Source organism: Manacus candei, unplaced genomic scaffold (genome assembly GCF_025592945.1).
Source record: "Manacus candei isolate 608988 ecotype Guabito, Panama unplaced genomic scaffold, ASM2559294v1 h1tg000075l, whole genome shotgun sequence".
Classification (NCBI taxonomy): Eukaryota; Metazoa; Chordata; class Aves; order Passeriformes; family Pipridae; genus Manacus; species Manacus candei.
Window position 1 is genome coordinate 407,620 of NW_026138123.1, and position 23,338 is coordinate 430,957.

Consider the following 23,338-nt stretch of genomic DNA (forward strand, 5'->3'; position numbering starts at 1 on the left):
TTAAAATAGTTAAGCCATGTGATACAATAAGCCAGACTTTTACAAAAAATTCTGCTGGTTCAAATTTGGGTGGGAGGAGTTGACCTACTCTAACATCAAGCTTCTTGAAGATTCAGTATCATCAGGTTCTATCAGTCCAACTTATGTTGTTGCATCTGTTTTTTGTAGTTAGCATAAAAGCATGAATTAGTTAACAGAAATGCAGTTGGGGGCAGCCTGTGCCCCACATTAAACTGAATCACCCAGCACCACCACAGGTGTTCAGGTTGGCCATTCATGGAGTAGAGTCCTGAGCTATTTGCTGCCCTAGACAAAACAGCACTGACAAAACCCCCTGCAGCTTACCCTCCAGCCCAAGAGAGGATGCACACCAGTCTCCTTGCTGGCGCCGAACACCAGTGTGATGGCTGCAATCCAGTTCAAAGGACAGAAGCGTTGGCGTATGCATTTGCCAGAGAGAGGCTGTAACAGAACTGGATTTAATCACATCAGTGATTTTAAAGTATGTCCATGTACAGATAGATGCATGAATTTTGTTCATTTTCCAAAGCTTTGTATCATCATACTTGGTGCTGTCTGACATCTCTCTCCATGCATGGACATGTATAATTAAATACAAAACTAGGTCAATGGAAAAAATCATGATGAGCAATGTTTATTTTACGTTGTGAAGATAAGAATCCACTGGGGAACTGAGTATGCTTCAGTTGTGTAGTCCAACATCACATTTTACGTTTATAAAATTAGTTTATAAAATTTAAGTTTATAAAATTTTTTTGTCATCCCTCTTTAGCCAATTCCCAAGTCTCTGCAAAGCAGATTCTTGGCCTCTAATTCCCTAACATGGCAGCCTGAGTTAGGGATTAAGGCGCTGGCAGTATTGCCTTTATCAGTAGTTGTTGCTCAGCCAAGAGCCGAGCAGGGAAGTGGTGCTTTGAGGACAGAGTATGTCTGAGTGATTCTTTCAAGCGCACTTCAGAGAAAGATGGTCTCCTCTTACAAGCTACTTGAGCTCTCACAGCACCACACCCTGCTTTGAAGGCAAGGATGTCAAACAGGTTGGTTTTCCCTTGCGAGGAGGAGGTGGACTCAGAGCATTCTGGCTCCCTCCTCATTGGGTGCTGCCATTGCTTCCCCCGCTCTCCATGCTTCCTGCCTGGGTAATAAATAGATTTCTTGGAGCACAGTTCGCACCTTAGGTGCTGCTCACAGCTTGGCCCTAGCAGGGTTGTTTGCTTTTGTTACTTGTCTTGTATGCAAACAGGTTTTCAGGGACTTCTCTCTGTTCTGCATTGCTCGGATGTGATGGTGAGAGACCTCTTTGGGCAGAGACACTGATTCTAAGTGTGTCCCTCAAACCTTGGCACTGCCATTGCAACATCATCACTTGGAAAAAAACAAGCGGTACAATCAAGGCACTGCATAGAAGAGCATGGAGAAATTCAGAAGAATTTTTCTTTTGTGCTTTGGCTTCCTTCTAGTCCATGTAAGAGGTAAGTGACCTTTGCCTTGGCTTATTTCTAGAGCATGATCATTAAAAATGAAAAAAAAATCAAAACCTTAAACTCCAACCCCTAAAACAAATATGTTTGTTTATTTGGAAATGCTTACTGCCTTTTGTTTGTTTGTTTGTTTCTACCAATTCATGAGAAGCATTCAAGAGTGTTTACATAAGTACTTCTGCAGTTTCTAAAGATATATATATCTCTTGGATGATTGCTCATAATAGCCATGCTAGTTGGAGTTTCTTTTTTATAATATCTTATTTTCTCTATTATGTTGCTCCCATAAAATTATTCACAAGCTCAGACTTGAGTATAAACTTTTTAAATGGAAGCGGTAAAATAAGAGCTTCCAGAGGAACTTAAGAGTTTCCAAAGAGATCCTTAGCAGAATACTGATTTCATGTTTTAAAGCTTTTCTCGGTTATTCATATCTTGAAACATATTAGTTTTTTTTGTAAAAACAAATTCTTATTCAGTTTAAAGATTCTCATGCTTTTGTATTGGTGCATATGGTTAAATAATTATAAATAATTGATTGATTAACCTTAGTCTATGCATTCAGCACACAAGCATACATTTTTTCATGCAGGATTAGGTAAGAATTGAATACATTTTATGTACATATTTTTGATGAACAAATAGCAGTCAGGAAAATGTAACCCTTTCATCCTTAGTCATTTAACTATATTCAAACACAAGGTCTTTTAGCAAAACATTCTGTTAAACTTTTCTTGATGTCAAACCAAATAGGATCATCCTTGTGTGCACTTGCCATATGGTGTACTTGTAACCTTTTCTTTTTTGTGTATTAGCATTACTTCAGAAACTTGTAGTGCAGTGTTTGGCTGCAGGAAGAAATCTATCATTGATCACTAGTTCCAAAATAGCTGCTGCTGCTGCTGATTCTCCCACCACCCCTGATTGAAATGGAGTCCGTAGGAGACCTTGCAGTGATGAGCAGGGAAAACACTTTGCCTTAACTTAGTGCAATATTTTGATTTTAACAAATGAGAAATTATTTAGAGGTCTTCAGCAAGTAACATTGCATAGAAAGAGCAGAGCAGTAGGACTGTGCTGGCCTGCATGTAGCGTGTTGTGAGCAGTGATGATTCATGCAGTCTCTCATCTCTGGCATGCAGGTTTTCTTGTTCTGGAGGACTGTCTTATGTTGAGTATTTCTGTTCAAATAATCTGAGCATGAGCAAGCCAATTTCCATATACTCTACCATTTTAATTATAAAGGTAGTCAGCCTAATCATTCTTGATTTATGCATGTCTTAATTTAGAGCCTGTTCAGGCCCTGCTTTGGGGGAGAAGTCATTGCTGAAAGTTGCTGTGAGCTTTGGGCACAGTCTTATGACTCTGGAAACTATTTAATCCACTTTGATGAACAAAATTAGTTGTTTTAATCTATAGCAACAGACACTGAATTTCATCATCAAAGTATTCACCATGTTTCAGGGGACATATACAGGAACCACTTCTCAGTCCCCAATCAAGACATGATATGAGAAAGGCTTGACCATGCTGGTAAAAAGCTGGTCTGACTCCTCATGGTAGAAATGTTTGTAGCATTATTCACCTTTTTATATTGCAGTTTAATTCTTTTCTAAGCTGTAACAATCTGTGATAACTTCTAGAAACTACTGGGCCACCACAGTCAGACCAGACTTCTCATTTAGCACTTCCTTTATGTCTGGCTATCTTCGGTTGGTTGGCTAGATTGCCTTGATGGACACATCTCAACAGAAGAATGGCATAAAGAAGGACCATATTGTGCAAGGAAAGTGAGACCTGATACAGTTCAGAAACTTACATGTGCAGTGCAGTCTTCCATTTTAAGCTACTTTGGCTTTTGTAATTTCCAAGCCTAGGTAGGTTGCATGAAGGCTCCCACGTAAGTTGAGCTGCAGCAACGAATTGAATGGCTTTTGCCCCAATCCAAATTAAACCTTCCACTGGAGTTCATCCCACGTCAGTTACTGAGGCTGGACTGACATGTGGTAATCCAGCTTGGGCTGTGTCTACATTGCCCACTTAGGCTGTGCTGAGACACAAAGTTAGGTTCCTAGCCCCCCAGTAACTGAGATCATGCACTTGTTGGAAACATAGTGTGGGTCTTATTTGGACCATAAACCTGTGTGCACACCTGCAGTGGGGAAGCAGTGCAATCTGAGGGCTCTCTCCTTTATGGACCTGGAAAGCAGATGAGACTCTCACTCAGACCTGACTGTCCAGAATGCTCCTCAGGTTCCCAATATAGACATAATCTATATATCCATGGTCTTTAAGGTCAGCTGATAGATCATGTGTTTACTTAGTAACAAGGATGGTGAAAAGATTGATGTCTGAGATGCCTTAAGTTTGCTCCATCAGGTATGGAATGCTACACAGGTAAAGGGAACAGCATTTATTGCTAGCCAGTAAGCCATGTACCGCTGTTCAGCTAAGGCTTACTAAGTTTTTGACTCAAAATTAATTGTATTCTTGATTAATTAGCTGGGCACTTTATGGGGAGAAAATTACAGACCTCTTTGGATTTGAGACACTATGCGACTTAGTTCTATGAATAATGTAGTTTTCACTTGAGTTAAGCAGAATAGAAGAGATGAAAAACACAGTCCTGTTTTTCTTACTGCTCCATCTCGCTCCAGTCCTCACTGTCGTTCTGTGTGAGGTCCCTGTGCACATGCTGAAACACTCATGGGAGTGAGGGCAGGGAAGTATCAGACAACAAATTCTCTCCTGCTGACCTCCAAAACTATTTCACTCCCAATACCAGAACGGCCATTATCTGTAGGCATGTCAGTGCTATCGTTCAAGGTTGTGATTGCAGCGAGATAAATTGACATACCTGAACTGGTTGAAACAGTAACTGAAACACTAATGGCAGAGTTGTTGCAACATCAGAGCTTGAGAAGAGAAAAAAAATGGGGTAGTTACTCAGCTTCTCAGATTCACTTTTCAAACATTGCAAGCCTGGCAACAGTGCCCAACCTGCCTGTTTTCAGTATGTATTTTAACTCATTTGCATCAGCAATTGTCAATCCTTTTCCGTCCCATGACGGTAATTAAAAAAACAAATGTCAGAATTCTTTCAAGTTTAGAAATCAATAAAAATAGGCCCTTAAGAGAAGGGAGGTTCTGATTGTCTTGATTAGTCTTCCTTCATTTCCACAGGCTGACGTCTATGAATGTTATGGGAAAATACTGTCTAAAATCTGATCTGTAGCACAGTATCTCATGAAGGCAAACACCGTCTCAGATGATAGAAAGGGCTTGGATGAAAATATGAAAATATAACAGTCCCACTTCCATTGAATAAGCTTTGTCTGTCATCAATAGATTTTTAGTTCCCGAGGAATTTATGTAGGAAGTAAAATCACAGCAATATATTTTTAAAGGGCAGCAATGCTCCATATTAAATGAAACAAAGGCCAGAGTAGGCACTAAGATTAGCAGAAAAATTAAAGCAAAGTCCTTCCTTACATCCCAGGTCTCCTTCCTTACATCCCAGGTCTTACAACACCAGTGGTGAAGGAACCAGGAGCATACACTCCACATCAGGAACAGTCCTGAGTTAACAGCAACAAAGCCCCCAGGATCACAATCTATATTGCATCAAAACTGCAGCTCCATCTTGTAGACTACCATCTGCAAGGAGCAGAAGTTGAGATATGAGCCAGATATTTCTATTCACAAATGTCTTACAGACCATTTTGTTTCCTGAGTGCAATGGTAAAAGAAAGAAACTGGCTCTTTGTTCATAAATCCAACCAAGATATTCACAACATTTTGCATGACCATGACAAGGCTCTTCATTTCAGTTCTCTGTGGAAGACTAAGCTGTCAGATCCTCTTCCAAGTCTCTTGCTTCTGAAATTCAGATACAAACTGATGCTCCATCACCCTCTGTCCAGGGTTATTCTGAGAGGCTTCTCTGTGCACTGTGGTGGCACGCGCAGAGGCTTCTTCAGCCCTGAGAAGGGAGCCTAATTGTATTTCTCATTTACTCTGTAGAGACTTTGTTGCTGAACAGACCTGCCTGCTTATATCCAGCAAATCTTTCCAGCATCATTCTTTTCTGGAAAACATGTTCTTAATGGCATGAAAGAGAGAAGAGGCAGGCCTTGCTTTATTGCTGTCTTGCATCGTAAACAAACAAACAAAGAATCTGTATAAAACACCCTGATCATCCACTTCGATTTGGCAATATTACTAACCCCTTTGGAAGTAATATAGATATTTATGCTGATGGGCTACTGTGACTTCAGGGGGCACAGAATTCCTGAAACAAATTCAACTTGATGTTAAGTTACAGGATAGCACTATTGAGATCTGTGCTACCCCTGCTGAAGATCTAGAGGTATTTTGCATGTATTTTACCAGTGTAGTTGGTATGTCCAGAGCAAAGCGAATATCATAGAAGATTTTCTTTCATGTTTGATGAGACCATGCTGCACAGAGCTAAAGCAATACTGCCACTCTTGCTTTATTAGCCCATCTAAGTTGCTAGTAATTATTTAAATGTGTTCTTGTTTGAATAAGTGAGACAGTCCTTTTAATTTCCCTTGAATTCAAACTACAACCAGAAGTGGCCTAGCTAAAAACATGAAGCCAATAATCAGGCCACATGTTGTGGTCTATATACTGGATCTTAGGTCTTAATTATAGATTTTAAAGCATACTCATTTTCCACCCCAGCATCTAGGAGTTGTAATGGCAATCATTGTTTATGAAACTAAAGGGTCATGAAGGAAAAACAAGCTACAGTAACCTCATCAGGAAATATGGATCATGAGGGTATTACATGAAAGAAATAGTTCCTGCTAATTGAGATTTTGTCCACAGTGTCCACTCTGGGGTGTAAACTTTAGTGTTCTCCCAAAACTTTTCTTAAATGAGTAATTTCCTTTAAACAAACATAATTGCTTCCTGAATAAAGTTGGATCAATGAAAGGGTGTGTTCTGAATCATATGCATGGGAAAATCCATCCCATTTTCTCATTACAGAGGAAATAGGTCTCATGATTTTATTATAATCAGAAATGGTCTGTGCAAAGAATAACTTACTATTTCAGCTAAAAAGTACATAAAATGGGTCTCATGAGTGATTTTGGTAACATATTGTTCCCTTTTAGAAAATTTTTGTTCTCATTTTTTGAGTCATTCACTTCTTCCCCAGTCTCTGCCAGCTTCATAATGTTTTAAGCTCATTATATTCACAAAACAATTCTTATTTAATTACACTGAAGAAATCATACTTGTTCATGTCTTAAAATACTGTAAAATAAGCTTTTTTCCCCTTTCTATCTAGCTCACAATTTGAAGTTAGTTGCTTCTAATTTATTTGTAACACAGGTAATACCATACCAATCATATGACTGCTAGTAATGAACTCAAAACCAATTAATTTAATCATAATAATTTAATAATATTAATAACAAAATTATTTATCTAACACACATGGGCATCTATGCATTTGAGATGTATGTATAAACGCATAAAAATACATTTTCTCATGGATCTTAGCTTCATTTTTAATACTACACTGTGCATATTAAAAGCCTGAGAAGTTAATTTCATTTGTCACATAACCGGATTCTCACTTAGCAATATTCATGCTGTCTTATTTAAATATGCATCATTTTAAGGGCCACAAGCTCTGCTTGTATGGATTCAGTGCAGGACTGAGCCTACTTAGGGAAATTAGAAATTGCAGAGTGATGTCATGGTAGCTTTCTGTCAGAAAGCTTCTGACCACAGTTACAATGATGGACTGGTAACACTCACCTGCAGAATCCAACCTTGTTCCTCGTAAATACTCCTTGTGATCAAACAGCTACATAGTTAAAGGGTGATGGATCCATCTAACATTTAGGTAACAAATTAAATCACAGACAAAAGACACTCCTGTCTGCATTTTAGCTACTGGATATTTGTGTGACATTTTCAGAAAATTAATATGGGCCAAAGCTTGTGAACATTAAATGCACATGTGCCTGAGGGCTTTGCAGGGAACTGACTGCCTTGGCAGGGTAAGATTACCTCAGCTCCATGGTGCTTCAGCAGGATGTGTCTTATATTCAAGGGAAATTACTTAAAACTGTCTTAGTATCTCTGTGGCAAACAGCAACCGTAACAGTCTCCATATCACCAGCCTTCCACATATGATATTACAAAGGTTAGGCTGGGTCTACACTTCATTTTTTTACTGGCACAGCTACAGGTCTTGGGTGGGAATGAGGGAATTACATCCCAAATAAAATTGTCAGTGCTAGCAAAAGTCCTGCTGTTATTATAGGTCATTGTGTTTGAGCAGCTAGCATAAACAGAATTAAAATAGGTCTTTTCTCAATACAATCCATATATCCATCTGGAAGGCTTGCCTTCTTAGCTTTGCATTTTCTCATTTGCAGATGACTGTTTTGCGGTGTTAGGCAATGCTTATAAGCATTTTTTCAAATTCTCTGTTATGAATCATTGAGGACCACCCAATTACACCAGTATTACAGTAATTTTATTTCTTTGTCAAAACATGGATACTCCCAGAAGAAAGGTTAGAAGTTATGCCAAGAAATAGCATACTAGCCCAAAGTAGTAATAACAGAAATAACTCTGTTACCACCTGCATAGCTAAATATCTTCGTAACTATTCAGGTCTCATAACTTTTTTCAACCAACAAAACAAACAGCAAGAAGCATATACAAAAGCCCCAATCAAATAAAACCCCCAAAGGCACAAAGCTGTTTTCACCCCACTAAAATGTCTTTCATTCTCATTTTCATGAGTATATTTCTAGCTGTTTATATTATGGAAGCTGATCCAAAAAAAGGGTCATTTTTATATGTGGAAAATTAATTTCTTTCAGTCTGTTTATTCTGTGGAGAAGCTTCAGTAATTTATTTTCCTTGTCATTTATCTTCAAAGTTCTCTGAAGTGACTGCAGTTCTTATTGAGCTAAATATTCTGAGTTTCTAATGTGGTTTTGTTTTTAGACGCACCCTTTTGTGAATGAAGTCTGGGCTGTTCAGCTATTTAACCATCTGTTATCCTCCAAAATTAGATTCTTAAAATGTCTAGGTACAGTCTCAGAAGTAGTAATGAGCATTTAAAATTCTGCTCCACAAAGTCCTAGTCCTTGTGGTCATTTGATCCTATTATCAGAGGAAGTTGGGATGGAAGTCTAAGCAATCTTTTGGTTTATTGCAATATCACTTGTAATACTGCACAGATGTCCACATACAAACTGCCCATCTGTCAAGGCTTATATTTACACAGATAAAGAGATTTCAATGTGGATTCCTGTCTTCCTCCCAAGCAGTCTGTTTCTTTTTATTGCTAGATTTACTGTCAGAAATCATTTTTAAAATATCAATCTGAAAAAATTCTCTTCTTAAAATTGATGTAGCTTTCTTCTATTTCTCCCTTGCAGTCTCAAAACAACTCCTTTTGCCTTTTCCCAGGTTTTTGATGACAGAACAGACATACAATAGGAGAGGGAAATGTTGTTGTTGTCCAGGAGAAGGGCAGATGTTAGTAACTGTTTCAGTCTGTTGTTTTGCTTTAGTTCTCAAGCAGTTGAAAGCATCTGCATCATCTTGCTTGAATTCTTATTAGATTCCACCTCTTATTTTTATTTGTTTTCTAACTTCAAAGAAATATGGTACCTGAAGTTTTCCAGTCTTCCTTCATGAGATGATATTGTCACATTCTCTTTGCAACATTAGGACCTCGGTAGTTGCTTTCCATATTGTTAGTTCCTGCATGTCAGGACCTGTAACAAAGCTGGTTTTGCCAACAGCTATTCAGTGTTACAAAATTATTTCTGATGACTCATATTCTGATTATGGTTACAAAATTATTTCTGATGGCTCAGTCCAACATGAAATGGTTTTAGCCCTGACAACAGCATCCTGTGGCAGCGGGGCTCAGGTCAGACAGCCTCCTCCAGCACTCAGGATGTCAATCAAGTGAGGATTTAACCAGAGGACAAAATCAAAGGACAGTCAAATTTAAGTTGCTTATACTCCTGACACTGAAGAAATGCTTCATAAACATATAATTTGACCATATAAGTCAAGGCAAGGCCAGGATGTCAGCCTGCTGGTAGTGGCCTGCATCAAGATCAAATGGTTCCATGGCTGGGGAGCAGCATGGTGTGACAGCCCATGGACAGGGACTCAGGGCCAGTAAAAGCTGGTGGTGCACTCAGGGCTCTGGCAGGGAATATATTCTGATGAAGCAACTTATCTATTTTATGTATTTATATATTTAATTGCTTCATACTTAAAAAACCAACCTGTCAGTGTCTTAGAATATAGCTGTAGTAGTGGCTTTAAACTGAAAGAGAGTAGGTTTGAATTAGATGTTAGGAACACTTTTTTTTTTTTTTTTTTACTGTAGGGGTCATGATGTACCAGAACATGTTGCCCGCAGAAGCTGTGATGCCCCATCCCTGGAAGGTTGGATGGGTCCCTGAGCAACGTGGTCTGATGGGAGTTGTCCCTGCCTATGGCAGGGAGAGTTGGAACTAGATGGTCTTTAAGGTGCTTTCCAACCCAAATCATTCTATAAATTCCATTAATATTATCCACCTAAAGACCCATCCAATGGTTACTGGACTCGGCAAGGTTAGTGGCCAGAGCACCGGAAGGAGAGGTGGCAGGATAAGGTGACACACTGAGAACAGATCAAATTATAAGAGATAAAATGCTACTCTAATAATGTTAGTGGGAAAGCCTTATGCTGTTACCTATTTTTCCTTACCAAACATGGGTTCCTCATAATATTTTGTAGGGACAGATTTGCTTTAGAAGCCATTTGCTACTTTGCATTCCAACCTTGCTTTATCTCTTCTGTCAGACCCCAGCTATAATTAAGTTCACAGATTCACATTAAAATCATCACGGGAATCAAAACATTTCTACTTTATGCTCCTGTGCTGACTCTTATTTGAGGATCACACAGTGTTTCACCACTGATAATTAATCTTTCTGGGAGCTCTTTGATACAGCAAGAACTATTATTCAGGAACAGTGATTAATGAAAAGAATGCCATGAAGATGTACAGCACCTGTCAAGATCAGGGAGCTGAGCTGAAGCCAGAGCACAGTTGTGCTGAAGAACCTCTGACAGCCTCTCTCTGTTGCTCAGTTTCCCCACTTGAACAACATTGCCTTTCTTGCTGTGAAGTGTTCAAGACTTATCAAGAAAAACACTTCAATGAAGAGTTTGGTATTAAGCTTTTTAGATGGGAAAATAAACAGATGCAGAACAAGAGCATCTTGAGGCTTACTCGATAGAGCACAGTAATACTTTTCTGTTTAGGGAAGTCATGACACATCAAGACTTTTTGTCAGTTTGTGCCAGCTGATCTTGTATTTGGAATGCAAACACAAGGATGATGCAGTTTCAGCCTGGATGAAAACTAATGGATACATATTCTGCAAAGAGGTGTTTCATGAATGCTGTGTATTAAAAGGAAAGTGGCAGATTGTAGAGTTGAAAGTAAAACTCACAAGAATAACTGTGTGTGTTCTGTTCAAAGTTGTCTGCTTCAGTTTATATATTTTAAATATTTCCTAGTTTTATTTACCTGCTAATTTCAAAAGTCGGGGTGCTAATTGCCCTGCTGTGACATTTAAAGACATTATGGTCACCTAACACAGAACAGGAAGGATTTTTTTTTCCTCACTTCTCAGACTTTTTAACGTACAGGGAAACTAAATTAAGTAAACACATCTTAGTATCTTTTGCTTCTGGCCCATGTTACAGGAAGAATTAAAAAAAGAAAGTTGATTTGTGTTACAAGTGATCACAGGTTTGCCAGTAAAGCTGCTCTCCGAAGCTGCGCTAGTAAAATAATAATGAAGATATTAAAAATTCTCACCTAATGATTTTGGTTTGCAAGTACCACACTGAATGCTATTTGCAGCTGTCTCCTGGCAATAGTCCTGTGCCCTATAACAGGCAACCTGTGTTCTTCAAAGGCATGTTTGCACAGCAGATGAATATAGATAACATGAGAGAGCAGCTTCTCTTTGCACTACCCAAACAAATAGCTTCTTTGAATTAAATGAGCCCATCTCTCACAGTCATTCAGGTCTGCACAGCACAGGGATGACAGCTGACAGCTTGTTCTGTGCCTGCTCCAGTTTGGATGGGGAGATTTTTTGCCTCTTACTGGTGTTCTGGCTCTGTACAGAGCCCTCAGGTCTGGAGGTCATGGAAACCCGTCCACTGACTTAGTGTCTTTTTTTTTTGTCACATTCCTTATAGGTCAAGGCGATTTTGATTTAGCTGATGCCCTTGATCACCCAGGTATGTAAATCTCACATCCTTATTTTACTATGGCATTTACACCCATAATAAATCTTAGGTCTTTTTCCTTGAGGAATGGAATATGAAGTGGCTACCACTTAAGTTAAAGAGATACAGAACTGGAAAATGCTAGATTTCAATGTTTCTGTCATAAAATGAAAGACTTCTTTAAAACAAACAAACAAAAAATGGCTTTGAAAACACATCCCTTCATTTTTAGCTTCTGCTGTGATAAACAGCTGTCTAGATTTGCAGATAGCTGCTTTTGTTAAGTTGAAGCTTATTGTTTATTGGCATGTCATTGTGTCCACCAGATGACATAATTACAAGGAAGCCTACAGTGATCAGAAGACCCACAAGGCCTGTGCTGAGTGAGTAATAATAGGTTATAAAGCTGATTTTCTATATGTAAGAAACTGTCTCATGAGATTCTTGATAATTTTTGCTACTGTACTTTAGCTGAGATTATTTAAATTATAGCTGTCTTCTTTATGTAAAGTAAGTGGTTTTTTGACAGTTACCATTTACAAGTCTTGACCACTTCCAATAAGGCTTTACAGCCTAACTGGCCAGTGATATTTTATTTCCTGAAAATCTTCTTCACGCTTTTCCAGACTGTATTGAACTCCCTGAGGAGTATAACAATGAGTAACTGTTGCTAAAAATGGATAACTGATCTTCTACTTTTTTCCCATTCTTTTTTCTCTTTGCATAATTATTCATGATGCTTGATAACAGACTTGGAAAAGAATCAGAAGGAAATTAGGTGTTCTTTCTTCTCACCATGTATTTACTTCATATTATCTAGTACTGGTTGCTACAAAACCTGTGTCATAAAGGAAAAAGAGCTCTAGACGGTGGAGAGAACCAAATGGTTTTAGCTGTAGTCCTGAGAATGCCAAACAATAAATTCCAATGTTAATGCTGAAAAAAAACATATTTTTTATGGAACAAGTTATAATAACATAGAGCTTTTCCACCTAAACAACACTGAAATAAATTTCTGTCTATCAAACAAAATATTTGAATTGGAAAATGCTGGATAACATTAGCCCACACAACAACTTTAGGTCTTTTTCTGGATAAACAGTGCAGTAAGACTTGCGATACACGAAAGCAGTTATATTTTCCACACAACGAAGGGCTTGCTCTTTGAACAAACAGGGGCAGCATTTTGTGAATGTGGTAGCTACTGGATCCTTTAGTGGTTGCATTCTTCCTTCCCACTTCATTTGTCCAAGAAAATCTGCGTTTGGCCTACATTAGAAGTGTCTGTCTATTTTAAAATATTGCACTAATTGTGGATTTGATCTCATTCTAATGTAAACATTTCAAGTAAGTTACTTGAACTGTGCCTAAAATACTCTGTCCTTGGTCACGTTTAAAGGTAGCTTAGGGATTCCAATATCTGCACTGAAGCTGCCTCAGTCAGGTGAAATGAATTTGATTTTTAGGGACTCAGAAATCTGTTTGAGATATGACTGCCAAATGATTCGAATCCACTGCACTAATTCTTGAGAATTAAGAACTCCACATTTTACAGACCATTCGGAATCTCTTTCAGCACTGAAGAAGACTGCAGAGAGTTTTAAAAATCCCAAGCCCACAGTGTTAAAAATCAATTATTGGATTTGGAAAGTGCAGAAAGATGAAACAAGAGTATGTTTCAACACCTGCCTAATGCTTCATCTTAATGTCAGGGTTGCCTCTATGTCTCGTCCTGTCAATACCATTGAGAGGTGAGGCTGGCCGAGATTTTTGGTCAGTTGAGGCCAATTACTACACAGGCCATGTCCTTTGGGCATCCCACACATCTCTGCCTGAGCTGAAGCTCTCCAGTAGGTACCTTCCTAGTGCAACAAAATTCATCACAAAATTTAACAGAAGGTAACGTTTATTTACAAAATTTCAAAATAACTTGATTTTACTCACTCACATTCATCCTGCGTTTGATTTAATTAAGCCATATCCTCAAACCCCTGTGCTCATGAGCACTGAGGTGTATGTGCTTAGGTGGTCTGGTGAGCATCATGTGCAATATGGGACAAGGTATGCTAGCTATTGAGCTCTTATCCTGTCTCTGTGGTTCTTCGTGATCAGGAATGACGAGCTTGTTTATGTACAGATCTTTTATATCCTTTAGGAGAAATCGGGTATTATGGAGATATTCTTTTGCCTCATAATATTTCTTACTTCATTGTCTCTGAACCCTATGCCAGGTTGCTGCCCACTATCTGGTTTTGCTTGTTTGGAATACACGGACTATGTCCAAGACTTATTTTCTGGATGGATGATCAGGAAAAGTAGTGATATGCTGCAACCTTTGGTGTAGAAATTCTTTCTGCTTTTCCTCTGCTGACAAGTCATCTGTGCTGTCATCTTATGGGAACATAGGCCAGCTGGTTTTGACAGAAACAACATATTCCTCAGTTTTACAGAGGGAATAGTGACTTTTATTGTCTCTTCTTTTAACACTTTGCTGATTTTTTTGGTCCCTGCAGACACGTGCATTTCCATTCGTATTTCATTCATATCACCCTTAGCATTTATGCAACAAATCCCTGCATGAATCCTCCAGAACAGAACCCTAAATTTTACATGAATTCTTCATATCAATAATAAATTGAATCCAGTTTTCAATTTATTCCTTCTCGCAGTGTTACTATTTGACAGGTAAAGGTATTTTTGAAATGCAACTCTCTTCTGGCCAGACATAGGGAGGATCAACACCTGACAAGAACAAACCAAATTATGTAGAATGAATTTGATCACTTTCCTGCCACATTTCCTGATGACACCAAAGCATTTCTGAGTTGCCACACAAATGAGACTAGATAACTAGATATTGTGCAAAAGCAGCTTCTCACTCCTGCTGGATATAAAGAACACAAGAAGGCAGATTTCTGTGTGGTGATTTGGGAATTCTAACACAATTATAATGAAAAAGATATTTATTTAATTGAGAGTGTCAAATTGTCTGTGGCAATAAGCACTGGTGTCAAAATTTAGGTAGGTTTTGCTGTCCCATTTCTTCTGATTTATTGTAGCACTCCACATTTATAAGTGTAAAGAAAGGGATTCTTGGAGTTATGGCATCCATCTAATGTATTTCTGTCAGAACTCGCCATCATTCCATATACACCTTAAAATATCACCCACACACTCATATCCACATCCGTATGTTGGAAACAGAGTTCCTCTTTTTGCATCTGCAGCTCATAGACAAGTTGTTTATTGGATGGAAAATTCCATCCCAGGTACAGCAAGACACGTGTACAGTGCTGTGGCAATGGTAGCCTGTTGATTTTCTGTGTAACATGCACATGCAGACATTTAAGTCTATTATAAAACCTTTCTAGCTCAGGCAAAGAAAAACTAGGCTATCACCCAACCTCAGACAGGTGCATTGGATTGCCTGAAGCAAAATTTTTATGTCACCGTGACCCTCACATAGATTAGTTGATTCAATCTCTCTCTCCAAGTGGGTTTATTGCTTCCTAGTATTTGTTCTTGAAATGGGTATTCAGTTTTTGTAGTTCAATAAATTACACTTAAGCCAAACATACATATACTAGTTTTGAGCACAGACATAGGTGTTGACAATTTAGCATATTTAAAAAATAGATACAGCACAACATATTTAAAAGATAGGTTTATTATGTTAACATAGCAAATTTTATTTATGTACTTGCAGATATATTAGAGATATTGATCTTGATTCAACTATAGGATTTATTTTGACATCATTTACAGCAGAAAAAAACCCTTCATATTTTGAGTAGAAAATACTGTATCATTTGTCAATTAGTGTGCAGGAAACTACTAGATTCTATTAGAGTTTTAAAGAAAAGTGTAATAGCTTAGGTAAGTTTGTGAGACTAACCTGAAAAAGGTGCTTGTCAAACATTCAGTTGTACATGTTCTATTAAAACTAACATTTCACTTCCCACAAGAGTTGTGTCTAACTCACTTTTCTGCATCTTCCTCCTATTCATTTTTAGACAATGATCTACACTTAGGAGATGCTCTTGGTGGGGGTGAGTACTCTCTTCTTTCCTTAAATATAATGTTGGCATTTTTTTTTAGTCTTTTTCTCAACTCTGCCTAATTTGTGAAAAGAGATTGCAATACTGCAGGAGGAGCTATGGTAATGAGAGTCATTCCAACTCCTGTACATGCAGTAAAGTGAGAATGACACCTTTTATATTGTGTTTTCCCATTTCCAGGTTCCCCAGTGGCACTTCATGCCTGTGGTTTATTAGTCCACACATTCCAAAGATTAATCTAATTTCATTAATAATTCCCATGTGTATATTGTCATTTATTCCTGCCCATACTAATTGTTCAATTCCTGCAAGTTATTAATGAGTACTGTTATGAGAGGATGGGTTCAGTATATTCAGTAAATTATCAATTAATACCTTAAGTATCTTCAATAAACCCAATGTTTTCACTCTGAGGATGGCAAATGATGTTTCCCTTGGTTTTTATTTCTTTGTTCCATTTACAGTTCACGTTCTTAATTGACATTCATACATGGTATAATGAGGTTAGGGATATGTATCTCATTATCAGTATTTCTGAGCACATTATTTTTCATTAGCTATGACATAGAATATGTCTTCTTATCCTTAGAGAAGGCTGAATAAGTGCAGGAACACAACAGAAATGAAAAATGGGGTTGGTAGTTTTCTACTTTTGTGCCATAGTGAGTCTTAGTTCATTACACAGAGAGCTGAAACAGAGCAAGTCCCTTCTTCCATTGAATATAATTCATTGGACGAAGTCTGATTCAGCAAAGTTTTAAGACTCTACCTAAAATCCATTGGCTGTAGGCTATACTCACAAGACGTTTAGCACAGGTCTAAATAATTTGCTGAATCCAAACCTAAATGCTACTTAGAAACAGAAGCATACTATTTAGCAGCTAGGCAAGAGAAAACATGGTGAAAGGGCATCTGGCATGTTTGGAAGGTGAAAGAAAGATTTAAGGAGGGGGAGAGAAAGTTCTATTTATTTCTGTGACCTAATTTTGATTTATTCAGAGCTAAATTCTCTGTCTGGCTATGAGAACAGTTAAATATGTGACTGAACTGACTGAAGAAAGAATTGCAAGAGAGGACGTACTCTACATATGCAGAGCAACAGCCCTGGACATTAAATTTTGCAGGTTTTGACCTGAGTGAGCTCGTGCTACTCCAGCACTGTATGTGCAGTTTGGAAACTGCTATGAGTCAGATCTCCTGCTCTAGCCAATGCATCTCTTTCCAATACTATGGCAAATGCTAGCACAAAGTCCTAAAAAAAAATGAAGCTGAAGTCTGAGTTCATTTTGCACAGTTCAAGAGCAGAAATTTCATCATGCAGTAGATAAATTCAGCATCTGTTAGATGAAACTAATCTGCAGATTTTATTAATACCTGCTGATGGCACAGACATGACCTGTTGCCTCTGGCCCAGCCTGGAACACCAGCTTCTCTGTCAGCTCTGCAAAACTGAACCACTGACACCCAAGTAACACATTGTATCTCCCTGTCAGCATTAAACAGTATTAGCACTTGCCAGAAATACATTAAATATTTTCCTTCAACATTTTCATGAATTCTTCTCATGTTTTAATTTAGAAGACATTCCCCGTTCACTCTCAAATCAGTTTTAGTAGCTAGCTATTTGTTGATATAATGCTTAAGTAGTTTTAAATAGTGACAAAGCCCTTTTCTTAATTCGCTGGAGGACAAATTAGAAATAGGTAGAAAATCTCAAATTATCATACTTTTTATTTAAAGCTCCCAGTTTTGCCCATTCAACCATCTAACAATATTAATTATCAATAGGTGACATCTCAAGAAAACCTTTATACCCACCTCTTCCACCACGACCAGGAAGTTATAGTAATTCTGGTAAGAATATTTTCTCCTAAGAAAATCTAGCCCTATGAACTGTTCAGAGCAGATATTTTTAAGACTTTACTCTCTTATTTCTTTATTAATAGCTTTTATCATCCTTTCCCATCATCTCCCTTTTTAATCACTGTTCCAATCTTTGGAAAGATTTTCTGAGCTTTAGTGTTGGTACCATAAAGATTTTCTGTCTGCCCAAAATGTGAGATACTGTCTCCTAAGTGGTATGAGACTAATACTTTGTTTACATTTTTGTTTTGGGCGTGTATACACTGCACTATGAGACGGTTCAAATTTGACATCTAGCCACAGGACATGGATAAGCCTGTGTTCAAATCTGTACTGAGATGTGCATCTGAGATGGCTCTGAGGCATACAGCTAGTGGGACTGAGGAGAGGGATGTAAACCTGTATTGTTCTGAGTGCGATCCCGGACACCCACTTAAATAAAATGAAATTGGCACAGCTATCCTGGCTACCACCATGTATCCTGTATTTACTTCTAGTATGACTGTAGTGGTGAGCCATGGACATGTCCTTCTGGAGTCTTTCCTAGAAAGGACCCATTGACTTTCTGCTTCAGGAACCACTGGAATTCGAGATGTCAATATTATATAAGGATCTGTGCTACTGAGAGCCCGAGTCCACATATCCCACAGGTGGAGAACTGGTAGACACCAACAGTGTTAGAGCTTCAGCTTTCAGGTGAATTTGGGTAGGTGACCATTCAGTGCAAGACACACGACCCATCTACTATGTCGAAGCTGGGATTTCAGAGGTCTCTCATGCTTCCCTAGAACATTAAAAAAGGAGTGGACAAGGGAACTGGAGGGGTTACATTGATTGGATAATTTTGCAACCAGAATCTTAATCTTCATCTTGCAGGAGGTTTTGATGACTCAGATCTCCTTGATGGGAAGCCTTTACCACCGGTCATAACAGGTAGCATTTCCCAATTCCCCTTGCACCTTCTTCCTAACACTTGTAAATCAGAGCTGTTTGGTTTTGCTTTAGTGGTAATCTGTTTGTCTCTGAGGGACATTTTTATTTAGATTAGCTATTCTTCACCAAAAAACATGGCTATGAGCCTGAAGCTAAAACTTGAAACATATTCCTAAACATTTTGTAGCATTCTAGCACATGCCAGAACCCTGCCGGATTTATCCCTTTGAATTCAGCTAGGACAGTCCCAAAGCAAGGGGTTTCTGCCCAGAACTGAAAGCAGATGCACCAGATCTTGACTTAAATTACAGATAAGTCATCTGATTGTCTGGCAGCACAGAATAGCCAGAGCATACTGGCCTCCCACTCCCTGTGAAATCAGTTTGATGCAGACTGCTAGGTATGACACTTCTATTAGATGATAATATTCTTCTCCAAAACTGAAGTGTCAGGAGGATGAAGTTACTCCTCCAGTCAGCACAGCTGTCAGTGAGGACTAGAAGGGGAGCTCCTCTCTTGCGGTCCTGTCAAGCTGCACCTTTTGCCCTCTTATACAAAATTATACTTTGCTGAGCAAAAGGCTGAGTTCTCAAAACAAGTTGACAAACATTTCTTTGATGAAACTTCACTCTCTATTCCAGGAGAAGAGGAGCATCATTTCAATCATGGAGGAAACACAGGTATAGAGTAAATCATTTATTCTACAATTTATTTCTGATCATCATGATATAGAAAAACAATGTTAGCCTTATAAAAGTAGCATATATACTAAATTAGGCTTTAAGACAACATTTTCACACCAGCTGTAATGTAACATAATTTCTATTCGTCTGCTTAATTCTATTGTTTCACCAGACAGTTCTCACAGTTTGGTAAAAGCATACTTTAGTACACAATATGCTTAAGTCGAACTATTTCAATGCCTCTGAAATAAAAGCCAAACCTTTCTTTTTCCACAGATTCAGGATTAATAGCTGGAGTTACATCGCCTGTAATTTCTGCCTTTGTAATATTGGTTGTTGGATCGATAGCAGCCTACTCTGCTTACAAGAATAAGAGACTTTGTTTCAAACCACGTGGTAAGACGAAATCAGTTTCCCACTGATTTAGTTCTAAAGTAGATGGGAATTTGATAAACAATTTGAGTGGGGGCAGAAACAGGGCAGGAATAAAGGCATTTAAAAATTTTGTCCTAATGAGCCTCACTGGTCTCTAAGAGACACTGGTAATTAATATTCTTCATCACGGACAAGCATGGGAAGCCATAACATGCCCAGAAGATGGATATACATCACTTTGTGAAGGAAATTACAGGGTGTGAGGTCAATGCCACCACAGAAGTGCCTGCCTGTTGTGGCTCTGCATGTGGAAAACAGCCTGGTTGCCTCAGATCAGCCTCACCAGGGGTACCCCATGTACCCTCTGGCCAGGACCTGCATTTTAGCTCTGGCCTGGGTAGGATTCCTGCCCCAGGCTGTACCACATCCCCACACACCTGTCCCAGCCTTGAGTCCAGGTGGCTGGCTGGGTGTCCTGGCTTGGCCTGTGGCCTGACTAGTTGCCTTGTCTTGACCTGATGATGGCTGGCCCAGTTGCCATCACCACCACTCTGTGCACACCCACCACCAGGGAGGCAACAGCCTGGGCCATGCGCTGGCTGCCCTTGGCTCGTGGTTCTGTGGGAACAGTGTGGGCCTGGCCCTTTGCTGTCATAGGGGGCAATTTAAACCTCTAATTCACATTATGTGTTCTCTAATGAAACTAATAGCTAAGAAATAAGTGGAATGCAGGAGAAGCTTCACAGGCATTTCTAAGAGATCAGTAATTTTCTAAGCGATTCTAAGAATGTGTAATCCCCTGGCACTTCAGGAAGTCTAGGAGTACCATGGCAGGCTCCAGGGCAGCTGCTGCTGCTTAGGCACTGTGGGAAGGCTTGGGCAGGGTTACATAGGGGAAATCCAGCTGTAATATAGCCCTGGACGCCCTGGAAGAGGCTGGTCAGGGCTGTGAAGGCTGTTTGTGCCCTCAGGGTCCCTAAAGTCACTCATTTTCCCTCCGTTTGTATGGCCAGAATGTGACTAAAGCATCAGGTCAGTGATCCCACAGCCCTCTAGAAATGGGGAGTGAGACAAATGGGGAAGGCTGTCTGTGTGTCTCTGGGGATACAAGGTTCTACCTGTTGTCTCAAGCAAAAAATACTCTGAAAAGCTGGCAAAGAGCATCCACAGTGGAAATACTGAATGTTCAATCTTAATTTTTCAGGTGGGGCTGCAGTGTAAACCACTGAAGGAAGAGTTGCCCTCTGATCACAGGCTCCTTTGGTTGGTGACATTCTACTGTGCTGTTCTGACAAAAAAAAAATCTTCTTCTAATGAATGTTTTGTCGAGACTGTTCTCTCTAACTTGATGTCACTTTTGTGCCTTGAGCTTCATGTCATCAAAGATATGCTTAAAACATCCAGGGATTGTATTGCACTATCTGATGTGCATTTATAAATGTTGGATATGGATTTTGACTCAGAAATTATTTTAAACAATAAAGAAATCAAGTACATTATAAGCTAAAAATGGAAAGTTTTGGGTTTGTCAGCATTTGAGTCATCAAACAAATTTCTTTTTCTCTTTTCAAAATTACCCAAAAAACAATCCCTCTGATAGAATAGGATAAAGGAGTTTGCCATTTTCATTCATGCATGTTGGGTTTTTTTCAGTATATTTCTGTAATATTTATAATATTTAAGGAAAACTTATAGTTGTCTAAAGGATTAAAAATTTTACTGCCTTTACTTTGTATTTATGTCTGAATTTTAGCAAAGTGAAAGGAAGTATAGGTAGAAAATTCATTCCTAATTTTATAATAAATTGAAAAGAATATGTATATTGACAAACCACTTTAAAAAAATAAAAATAAGAGAAACACATGCTGATTTTATTTCTGTATTTATTTATTTAATTACTTAATTACTGAAATGGCTCTTCTCAGGAACTAGAATTTCGCATTAATTTAGTTTCTCTTTTTGAAAACTTAGGCCTTGCTCTAGGAACCTTTGAATGCACTAATCTGGAAGCTGTTTTTTTTAAAAAACAACATATTATTCATAGCTTCTGAAAAGGGACAATGGGTACAAAGCTTTCTGATTCATTGAGAATGGGTTTGTGACACTTTATTCTCTAAAATCTAAGTCATAACTTTTAAACTTTATACATCCGTGGAAGTGTGGTTCACATAGTTTTTCTAGCAAAACTGTTTCATCTTTTTGCCTCATTCCTAATCAACCTTGACGGTCTCACAAACGTCCTTCTGTAGATAAATCTATCACAAAAACTAACACTTTTCCAGTCTCGCTGACTTCATTTAGCTAACTGAATCAAAATACCAGCAAATAAGTGAAATGCAGATGAAAGATGACAAAACTATTAGTTTACTGACAGTACTTCCATTTTAGCTAACTTTTTAAAGCATAAGGCAATCACTATGTTGTTATCTTAATTTTGTATGCAAAGCATGGTTTTGCTACCAAAATTCCATTTAGATGAAGGTAAACATGACTTTGTATTTATTAAATTGTTGAGAGGAAGACATAAACTGGAAAAGTACTTTTTTCTTAAAGTAGAATACTATTCATCTAAATTATTTTTAAAATGGATATATATCAGTTTCTTAGATTGTCACAATCTTTATTCTGATTCTGAAAGTAAGAAATTATAATGTACATCAGTTTAAATATGGAAATACCTTGACAACCTGCAAAAAAATGAACACCTTTGTGGCTATCACTTTCAATCTATGAATGAGAAAATATTTTTAATATAGTTTTCAAGGACACTTGATATTTCTTTTAATATACTAATTTTCCAAGTTAATAGTTAGAACAGATTGATGTATATTTTTTCAGGTATACATAAAGTTTTGAGTAATGAAATGTTAAGTCTTTTGCTATTACCACTTCAGTTGTTTGTTTAACCAGGAAAAAATATATATTTTGTTTCTTTCTCCTGAAAATTTTCAATAAACACATACTGTGTTTTATCTAAGATGATCTAAGTTTTGTTTATTTTGTTTGCTACTTTCCGGGACATATGAGGACTGGTACCTTCTATACACAAGTTCAACTGTGTCCCACTAGGGCAGAAAAAGAAATGCTTCAAACTAATGACAAATTACAGGGAAAAAACCAACCAAACCAGCTTAACTATCTTTTTTTTCCCAGTACCTGTTTAGAGAAGGATCTATGTGCACTGTTAACATTTTTGCTTTTGACATACTATGACACTTCATTTAAAATTGCCCACAGTGTTTTCAAAATAATTTATTACTCATGTTAATGTTAGCCCAAAAGCCAATTTATTACAGATAATTTGAACAAAAACCATGAATCTGAATGGATAAACCCTGCTTACCCAAGTGTTTAACCCTCTGAAGCTCTTTGGTCTAACTATATCAGCATGCGGCCAATATACCAGTGTGCAGGCACACTTTTCAGTGTTAACTAATTACCTTTTTAACCAGGATGATGATGATAATAATATTTTTATAATTATTGTGATAATTATTTCTACTTTTATTTTTTGAAGTAATTGAGGGATTATGTAGGGAAGATCTGATGTATTTAAATCTGGAAGGGAAGGAAGGAAGGAATAGAAGCTGGCTGCTGGAACATCAGAAC

General features: G+C 38.1%; 1 protein-coding gene across 2 annotated transcripts; it reads left to right on the plus strand.

Moving 5' to 3' along the window:
• Window positions 1-1,088: 1,088 nt before the first annotated feature.
• On the plus strand, window positions 1,089-22,224 carry XG (Xg glycoprotein (Xg blood group)). Of its 2 annotated transcripts, XM_051809140.1 has the most exons (9): window positions 1,089-1,493; window positions 11,788-11,829; window positions 12,144-12,200; window positions 15,831-15,866; window positions 17,664-17,729; window positions 18,615-18,671; window positions 19,313-19,351; window positions 19,631-19,750; window positions 20,934-22,224. In XM_051809140.1, the coding sequence occupies exons 1-9, from the start codon at window positions 1,433-1,435 to the stop codon at window positions 20,948-20,950; spliced, it is 495 nt and encodes a 164-aa protein (XP_051665100.1). In that variant the 5' UTR covers window positions 1,089-1,432; the 3' UTR covers window positions 20,951-22,224. The 2 variants fall into 2 exon arrangements, with proteins under 2 accessions (XP_051665100.1, XP_051665101.1); XM_051809141.1 differs by lacking the exon at window positions 17,664-17,729.
• Window positions 22,225-23,338: the final 1,114 nt, after the last annotated feature.